Consider the following 9,737-nt stretch of genomic DNA (forward strand, 5'->3'; position numbering starts at 1 on the left):
TTTGAACTTCACGTCCCATAGTTCCGTGCTGCATCGCCTTTCCTACTACTTCCTCTCGCCTTGCGCAAGCTCACATCGTAGGAGAATGCGGATTTCGAAGCTAAAAAGCATAGCTAGCCGTTAAGCTAAAAACAAGCTTCTTGTTGTTGGGCTTCAGACTGGTTAAATGTCTAAAACAAATTCACAGCCCGCGTCGTCTTCGGCAGCGACGACCGCTACAGGGGGGCCATCTTCGTCCTCGTCGTCTTCGCCCGCGGGGGGCTCGACATCGCCCGCAACCGTGTTGAACGTACAGCCCGAGAAACCTCAACATTACACGTACGTAGCTGGTTAGCAGGGTTAGCTGGCTGGGTGTACACAACCTCACGTGCACTGCCACACACACAAAAATGCATACATTTTACTACGGACCGTGGTTGCGTAATAAAACTTTCAAATGTTTGGAATGAAGTAAAGAGGCTGGTAACCCAGTGTTTTCTGGTCCTGATGAGGAGGCCTAATGTCACCCAGTAACCATTTCTTAAAAGTTGTTTAATGCAGCATTTTAACTGCCCCTGTGTGACACTGTTGCATCAATTTAGGTTTGTTCGCTGTTTAGTAAATTCCATAGTGATGTATTTTATGATAATTATTTGTAGAAGCTTATGCTAGTATTAGTTTTGGCTATTGCTGGTAGAATGCCTTGAAGTTTTCAATTCTAGTCGCATTATCACCTAGAACTTCCAACTTATTTCGTAGAGATTTCACTGTGAAATGGGAAGAAAAAGGTACACGAGCACTAGATATTACAACTAAAATTTCCAAAGCGTTGGTAGAATATCGTATCTATTTACCCACCATCTAGTATGTCTATTAGTTTAGTCGTTAGTTTGGCGATTTTGGTTAGTGTTTGTGTAAAATGTTCATCAATGTTTGTTTAACCTGAAGCTTCAATTCTGACCAACATTTCTGTCCATGTTGAAAAAGCATCCCCACAGCAGGATGTTGCTGCCACCACGTTTAACCCTTTGGGGTGGGGATTTCATACGTAGCATTTTGCATGTTGGCCAAAAGTTTACATTTTTCTATCATTTGGCCAGAGCACCTCTTTCCAAATATTTGTTGCTTGTAGCAAATTTGAAGATGGGACCTTGTGGTTTTTTTTATTCTCCTCCACATTTTTATTCCTGCCTTATCTTTCTCATAAACTGGACATAGACATGTGCATGAAACATAATTTTTCTTTCACTACACAATTATTTTCTACTTTGTGTTCAAAACTGTGCTAAAAAAAACATTGTTTATAATTTTAATGTGATAACATAGGAAGAACTCTGCAAGGGATGTGAATATTCTAGCTTTATGTAGACAAACTATTTGCATATTTAAAAATACCAGGTTTTGATTTAAAAAAAATAAATAATGTTGCACAGACATTAGTCACATTCTTTCCTGTTGTCTTCTTACTTTCCAGATATCTCAAAGAGTTCAGAACGGAGCAGTGTCCCCTGTTTGTGCAGCACAAATGTACACAGCACCGGCCTTTTTCCTGCTTCCATTGGCATTTCTTGAACCAGCGGCGTCGCAGGCCCATCCGCAGACGGGACGGGACGTTCAACTACAGTCCAGACGTCTACTGTACCAAATACGATGAGGGAACAGGCACATGTCCAGAAGGAGATGAGTGAGTGCTGCTAAGGCTTTTCATCTTCCTAAAATACTCTCCAGATTGTAGGGTTTTTTTTTTTTTCAATTCATGAGGACAAAAAAGTAAAGAACGGCAACAAAGTAACCCGGAGTTGACAAACTTCATCTGTGTTTTTGCGTTATCATAGAAAATTCAGTTCAGGTCATTTTTTTTTTTTTTTTAATTTATTTTTTAATCGCCCCACAAGGGGTCTTTTTTGTGGGCTGTAGTGTCCCTTTTTTCAAAGTAGGCTGACAGGAAAGGGGGATGGAGAGGGGGGAAGACATGCGGTAAACGTCGTCGGGTCCGGGAGTCGAACTCTCGACAGCCGCGTCGAGGCTACGTTTTGCCTGAATGTGGGTCGCCCTAACCCCTCCGCCACCACGGCACGCCCCAGTTCAGGTCATTTAACGAGTAACTCTTTTTGCATCGTTTTGTTTTCTACTACCCAGTGGCCCTTTTTTGTAGAATTTACTTTACAGCTCCGGGTGTCTGACACATTTGCAGGACATCATCACATCCTCTCAAAACACTTTATCATTATTTATGTGGAACTTCATTTATGCATCTCCGACAAACGTGGGTCGTAACTACACAAAAAGCCTATTTTCACTCAACTATTGCTACTTTCTTTCAACTTACTGCGTCATGCATAATCTTCCCAAGTAGCGTTAGCACCTTTTTTGTCCCTAGTGGGGAATTGATGTTGACATTTACACCCAGAAACTGTGAAAAGAATAGACTGAAAAGAAACTTCAGGGTGTAACCGTGGAGTTTTCACTATGCTAATCTGGCAGTTTCTAGCATTCACTGTAACAGAATATTCAAACATTCTTTATTTAAATTTACCTGCAGGGATTTCAAGTGGACCCAATGTCTTATTGCTGTTTGTGAACCCAAACAGCAAGAAGACATCCTGCTGAAATGTTCAGATTTTCAACCAAATGGTTGTGTTTAGCCTGTTCCTGCATATTTATACAAACACAAATCTTTAAATGTGTTTAAATTTGTGCTAATAGCCAGTTTTCAGATCCTCCTTGAGGAACCAGGAATTTGTAGAAATTCATATTCTCTGGCACAGACGTTCTACAAGACTTTTCCTTTTTTTGTGTGTGTGTTTCACTCCAGATGTCCCTTCCTGCATCGAACTGCGGGCGACACCGAGCGGAGATACCACCTCCGCTATTATAAGACCGGATCGTGTATCCACGAAACGGATGCGAAAGGCCACTGCAGTAAGAACGGCTCCCACTGTGCCTTTGCTCACGGATCGCATGACCTGCGCAGTCCCGTTTATGATATCAGGTGTGCAGCATTAAAACCTATCTCCCGTCTAGTTTTTTGCCTCCGGGTTTGTCGTTGCTGATGTTCTCCCTGTGTTCTTCGCTCCACAGGGAAGTGCAGGTGCTGGACTCTCAAGGAGGGTCGGGGCCGGGGGAAGGAGGCGGCGGAGACGCACAGTCGGGCCAAGCGGCGAGCACGGCTCTTATAGAGAAGATCTTGAGCGAAGAACCGCGCTGGCAAGGTAAATCTGAAATATGGAACCAGGTGTCCCAGCAGGGAACAGCTTTTTTCTTCTGCTAACAAATGTTTTCACAGAAATTTTGTATGAGATACCAGTAAAACATGCACGCTAACTTATGAATAACTTTTATGATTCAGCTGTTGTTCTTTTAATAATCACCTTCATAGCAGTAATGGCCAAAGCTGCACAAAAAATATTCATTCTACATGTAAGATAAAAAAAAAAAAGTATTTCTGTTCTATCCACGACTCCCCAAGCTTCAGTTGGTTCATATTCTGTAAAAAAAAAACCATCTCATTAGCATTGTTTGCTATCTACATATTAATTGGTTAATCCAAAAATTAATGAACAAGTCGGTCCTGCGCTGTGTTGATGTGAAGGCCAGTTTACAGGACTGACCTTTTCACATGTGGCCTAAGGAAGCCTAAGAAGCTCTACAGGGTTGTTTTGAGGCTACTGATCGGATTGCTCTTTGCCAGCCACATGGAGAGGATATCAATGCCATGAAATTGAATGTTGATGTTAGAGGCATTTTTTTTTTAGCTGCAGATGCATTCTGTGCTATAGACGATTGAGAGATCACTAAAATGTTGCATTTTAGGTAATAAATGCTTATTTTCTTATTCCAAAAAGGAATTGAATTGCTTATTTGTTTTATTTAAATTCTGTATATTTTTTTTCATCTGATTAATCAGTAGAATAATCAATTACTAAAATAATTGTTAGTTGCTGGCCTGCTTCCGAGGAACTATAATTGGGAATTGTTGAATTTCTGTGTGATTCCGGGCTATAAATATGATGCGACCGTTTCTCGTTACCACTTTTAAAAATGGGAAACACAACAGAACACGGCATTCAAACGGGGCCGATTTGTGCATAAATCAGGAAACGGCAGAGAGAAACAACTTGTCACCTAAATGTGCCCAGATCTCCAGCAAGAGCAGTTTAAACGTTTTCTTTTCAAATAAGGTACCATTGGATGTGTTCCAGTCACCCGCCTGACAGATTGCTCTCCTTTTTTATTCCAGATAACAATTATGTGCTGTCCCACTACAAGACGGAGCTCTGTAAAAAGCCCCCCCGCCTGTGTCGTCAAGGATACGCCTGTCCGTATTACCACAACAGCAAAGACAGGCGGCGCAGCCCGCACAAGCACAAATACAGGTGACTTCCTGTTTCAGTTCTTGAATACTCGAATCATTTTTAGTTGGTTCGTGTTTTGTTAAAGAGAGAACCCTGGTTTTTATTTTTTTTATTTATTTTTTTCTTGCCACCGCAGAGCGCTGCCATGTCCGGCGGTGAAACAGGGCGAAGAGTGGGGGGATCCCAGCAAGTGCGAGGGAACAGAGGGATGTCAGTACTGCCACACGAGAACAGAGCAGCAGTTCCACCCGGAGGTTGGATTAGCTTCCTGTTGTTCTGCCGGAGTCTAACGTAGAAACCACAAGAGCTGATTGGGAACTGTTTCCTTCATTACAGATTTATAAATCCACCAAGTGTAATGACATGCAGCAATGTGGCAGCTGTCCCAGAGGACCATTTTGTGCCTTCGCTCATGTTGAAAGTAAGATCCCAGGGAACGGCTCTGCATTTCAACGTCTGTCGATTAGTTTTTTTGTTGTAGTTCCATGTCTCTTTGGTTTGAATCCTCCCCAGAGCCTTTTGCTGCGGAGGAGTCGATTTTCCCCAGCCCCGGTTCCCCTCCTCCCCTGAGGCTCCTGGATCCCCTTCCCGGCCACGACGTTTCCCAGAGCCCCGGTGGTCACGGCATGGGGCTCGGCTCCGTGTCAGACCACTTCTCCCCCTCTGCAGTGTCCTGCGTGGCAGAGCAAGGGCTGCTGGGTAGCGTTTTGTCGCTATGTGAGGGTGCCAGCGGGGGAGGAGACCCGCTGTCTCCTTGGGCTGGGGAGAGAGGGTACGGCAGGGCGCCAGGATTTGAACGGGAAGATCAGGTGAGGATGTGGGCTTTGGAAAACTCAGGAGGATTGCAAATCAGGTGATTAATTGGATAAATAATTTGGACATTCTAAAAATGTTCAATTTAGCTACTAAAGCTAAAGAGTTGGAAAGTATGAGGCAATTGGGAAAAGAAACTTTTTATTGAATCTTTTTAGCGTCTTTTTACAACATTTGCTCACAATTTCAGGCCAAACACAGAGGGTTCGCTCTCGAACATCGCAGCAGAGAATTTGCTTCGGCACAGAGCAAACAGGTACAAATCCCTTAAAAATTGAACTGCCAAAGCTTTGCCTATAAACTCTGTGCATTTTTGTGTCTGTTTTGAAACGGCTGAAGGATTAAATTCGGTTATTTCTTCTTCAGGATTTATTAGTGTTCCTCCCTGTCGGCAGCCCGTTGAGTCTGTCCTCCAGCATCCCCTCCAGTCTAGCCGCCACGCCCCCCAGCCCCGCCGCTCTTGGCCCACCGGGGTCCGGCATCTCCTCGGGAATGAACGCTAACGCCCTGCCTTTTTACCCCACCAGTGAGACGGTTGAATCAGTCGTTGGTACGTAATAAAACAATACTAGAATTCATATTTTTGCTGCAGCTGACATGAGATCTGATTAAAAGCAAACACCCCGGTGTTGCTGTGTGACAGAATCGGCTCTGGACGATCTAGATCTGAATGACTTTGGAGTTTCTGCGCTGGAGAGGAGCATGGAGAGCAGTTCGGCCCTGCCCAGTGTTGGGGTGATGCTAGGTATTTCAAAACATGAAGGTAAAATAAACACAAAACCACACAGAAGGAATCATTTTTAAGACATTTTGCTGTTTTCTCCGGTTTTGCAGGAGGCAACCAGATTCAGAGTTCGGCTCCGGTCAACATTCCAGGATCGTTCAGCAGCTCCGCCCCTTTCAGCTCTCCGTCTCCGTCGCCCCCAGTCAGGCCACAAGCCTCACCTTTCTTCTCTTCTCACCCGTCACAGCCGAGCTTATCAGAGAGCCCCTTCCTCGGACCATCTCACAGCACTTTAGGTACGAAGATCAGATTCAAGATGCAATTTTAAACTTCATGTGAATTCATGTGTCTAAAATAAAGCCTTGAAAAGCCTTAAATCCATTCAAAAATGCAAGTTGGCCTCAAATATGTTAATCACAGGTCTTAAATTTTGTCATGATAGGAAATTTTATTTTTTATGTTTTTTTTCTTGTGGGACTTTTCTGTCAGGCAAAAGTTTGAGTCACATGCAAATATCTTCATTGCGTGCCGTGATTCAAAGCATTTGAGGCTACTGCTAGCTAATATACCCTTGCTTGCTAGTGCGTAGCTTAAAACGAGATAGGCACTTAGCCCAGCTTGTTTTAGTCCAGCGTATCAGACGATTAATTGGATAAATAATTTGTGCATTCTAAAAATTTTCAATTTAGCTACTAAAGCTAAAGAGTTGGAAAGTATGAGGCAATTGGGAAAATAAACTTTTTATTAAATCTTTTTAGCAGCCTTGATGATTTTTCTTTTTTACCCCTCCAGGGGGTCTTTTTGTGGGCTCTAGTGTCCCTTATATGAAAGTAAGCTGACAGGAGAGAGGGGAAAACATGCGGCAAATATCGTCGGGTCCGGGAGTTGAACCCGCGACGGCTGCGTTGAGGACTCAATGCCTCCAAACATGGGTCGCGCTATCCCTTATGCCACCATGGCACGCACCAGCTAGGCACTTTTAAGCTAACTGCCTAGCTTAAAACGAGTCATATGCAGTATATAAAGCTACTGTTTTTATTAAGTTTGATTGTAAAGCAGCAGTTTCCCCCAACCAGTCCTTACATTTATATTTCTTTCAGTCTTAAATTTCATTCAACGTGTCATCAAGGTTTTAAAAAGTCTTACATTTGACTTGTTAAAACCTGCAGAAACCTTAAATTAATACTTATTACACCTCTATTTATATTACTTTGTTTTTTCGTAGGCCTGAACGGCATGAGCACAAACATCTGGGAGCACTTCCCGTCGGGTCAGGGTTCTCCTGGCACCCCTCCTGCCCTGCTGCCCTCCGGCCCCTGTGCAGAGACCCCCAGGCTCAAGCAGGAGCTGGAGGACGCTCACAGGGCTCTGAAGCAGTGGGGTCACAGCTGGAGGCACACGGCTCAGGTAGGTAGGTAGAGGAGCGGCAACGGCTGCGTTTCCGTAGCGCAAGCACAGCCGTGACACAAAGCCGGAGTGACTCAGCAACGCGCTCGTTTGTTTTTTCCCAGTCGTGGGCCGCCGTCAAAGCGGACGCGGAGGAGTCTCGCACGACCGCAGCCCGGCTTGCCGTGGAGGCCGAGCGGGCCCGGGAGGCTGAGGAGGAGGCGCAGAGGCAGATCTCTCTCCTGCAGGAGGCGCTGGAGAGCTTGCGGAGCGGAGACAATCCCCACCTTGCACTGCATCAGCTCCAGCTGCTGCACCGCCTGCCGCTGGAGTCGGTCCTGAGCCTACAGGCTCAACTCTGCAGCTGCTTACATGCTGTGGAACAGGTGATCCTTCAGATGTCAAGCCACTATCATATTTGGCATTATCTATAAACCCCAGTAGAACTAAAGAAAAAAGAAATGCAGCACGTGCCAAATATAAGCAAACATATATTTTCAGGTTTGCTTCGCATTTGACTGCTGTGTGAACATAACATAAAAGTAACATTTAGAGACTGAAATTGTTCTTTAGAAATAGTTTCAGTCAGATTGGATGGAGAACATTACCACAGATTCTCAGTTGGATTTTGATTATGGACTTTTTTTCCACTTCTGATTCCGATATCTGAAGTTTTGTATCGACCGATACTGATCCGATGCAGAAAAGCGGCTGAATTGACTTGAAACATTTCTTTTTTCAAACGCAGACATAGATGAATTACAAATGTATTTGATAACTTTGCACCAGTACAGCACACTAAACTACACCAGTAGCTTCACAAGCTTGGTGAAACTTGTAAAAACAACATAACTTTAATTTGCTCAGTCAGTGCAATTAAGAGTACAACAGTAGAGTGCAAATAAATAATAAAGAAACTGACAAAAACAAACTGGAGAAAAACGTTCAAATTGTTTTTTAAAGTGTAATTAGTAATCCTAAATATAATGTAAAATAAGTAACAAAGCATAGTATTAGACTGGACAGGTTGCTACTGATGCATACCGATCAGCGCATCTCTAGCTGAAAGGTGACGAAAGTCTACGTTTTATCTCACTCTGTAAAGAAGTACATCTTCCCTTTGCAGTCTCCATGGTAACACTGCGTCCCGCCATCGTGTCTGCCAGGTGGTGTACAGGAAGCAGAGGCAGTGCTGCGTGACGTGCGGGGAGCAGGGCTCGGCCTCGCTGCCCTGCGGCCACGGACTCCAGTGTGAGAGCTGCACCGAGTGCCCGCTCTGCCCCGAACAGACCGCCGAGCAGCAGCTCTCCTGACCTCGCCGCGCCGTGGGACCGCTCCAGATTCCACACCAGTCAGTCCTGATTCCACACCTTACCAGCCTCGGATCCCGACCACCGTTTCGGCACGACTAAAAGAGACCAAAACCACGTCGCCGCAGCGGCACGAGCGCCGATTGGATCGCGTACTTTGAACGCGAGAGTCGCTAAGGAAGCGCTCTCGCCGCGGAATTGGACGTCATTATTGTCGCCAGTGTTACCCAAGGAAAACAATACGTTCCGCTAGTTAATGCTCTCGACCAGCAACACTGTACGTTCCCCCCCCTGATTCACTTGTGAAAATAACTTAAAAATACCTGCTGTTATATTTTACTCCGACCCCTAACTATGAAGCATTTACATAGCTAGTTTTAAATGATATAATTCAAAAAGTATAATCTCACTTTAGTGACAATATTTCCCCAGAGTGTCATGCATCCATCCGGAGAGTTTTGTGATTCGCCGGGGGCGGGGGGACATAAAGACGTCCGCTTTTTGTATTTTTGGCACTTAAAACTCCAACAGAGTTTGGCGTGTTTCCCCCCCCCTCCTCCACAAAACAGGGAAATAAATTGTGCAGTGTTCGTCCTGGTGTTGTGATCGTGTCGTCAGTCTGAAAACTGCCTCGATGGATGGATGACACCGTAGATAATCAAGTTTTTTTATTATATTTCAGGGAGTAAGAACATCTTTAGAAAAAAAAGGTCACTCTGGAAACACTTAAAGGGCATACTTCCAATGATTCTTCATTGCTACAGCTCATCACAGTGCTGCAAGCAGAGTGTCTTGTTTATTAGTAATTAAGAAATTCAAATAGTTAAATTTTTTTTTTTGAAAAATAGAGTTTGTTCAAATGTCTAATTAATGGCTTTGAGCTTTTAAATTTTTTTTCATACTCAGGTTTTTTTTGTCTCTGCAGAAATTATAGGAAGGTGTAACAAATGAGGCCAACAGGTCCAGTTTCAGATATTATTTATTTTAACACCCTTTATGTTCAATATGAATCAAGCTCAGAACACTCAAAAAAAGTAAACAAAATAAAATAAGGCTTTTTAGCTATTTTTTAAAAAATGTGACAGCTTTCTCTGCCAAATTTCTACATTTGTAGTACTCTTGACATTTCAGTCTTTCAACAGTGTATAATATATATATCTCATATATATT

The 9,737-nt window shown here is 43.8% G+C and overlaps 1 protein-coding gene across 2 annotated transcripts; it reads left to right on the top strand.

Moving 5' to 3' along the window:
- The first annotated feature begins 71 nt into the window (after window positions 1-71).
- unk (unk zinc finger) lies at window positions 72-9,635 on the top strand. 2 transcript variants are annotated; one of them, XM_032573817.1, is made up of 15 exons: window positions 72-318; window positions 1,454-1,663; window positions 2,795-2,971; window positions 3,061-3,191; window positions 4,220-4,355; window positions 4,471-4,588; window positions 4,671-4,755; window positions 4,848-5,143; window positions 5,338-5,403; window positions 5,514-5,697; window positions 5,791-5,892; window positions 5,982-6,167; window positions 7,097-7,278; window positions 7,383-7,643; window positions 8,424-9,635. In XM_032573817.1, exons 1-15 carry the CDS (start codon window positions 167-169, stop codon window positions 8,568-8,570), a joined length of 2,433 nt encoding a protein of 810 aa, XP_032429708.1. In that variant the 5' UTR covers window positions 72-166; the 3' UTR covers window positions 8,571-9,635. The 2 variants fall into 2 exon arrangements, with proteins under 2 accessions (XP_032429708.1, XP_032429709.1); XM_032573818.1 differs by lacking the exon at window positions 8,424-9,635 and having other exon boundaries at window positions 7,097-7,282; window positions 7,383-7,623.
- Window positions 9,636-9,737: the final 102 nt, after the last annotated feature.

The sequence above is a fragment of the Xiphophorus hellerii genome, chromosome 10 (genome assembly GCF_003331165.1).
Source record: "Xiphophorus hellerii strain 12219 chromosome 10, Xiphophorus_hellerii-4.1, whole genome shotgun sequence".
In the NCBI taxonomy this organism is placed as follows: Eukaryota; Metazoa; Chordata; class Actinopteri; order Cyprinodontiformes; family Poeciliidae; genus Xiphophorus; species Xiphophorus hellerii.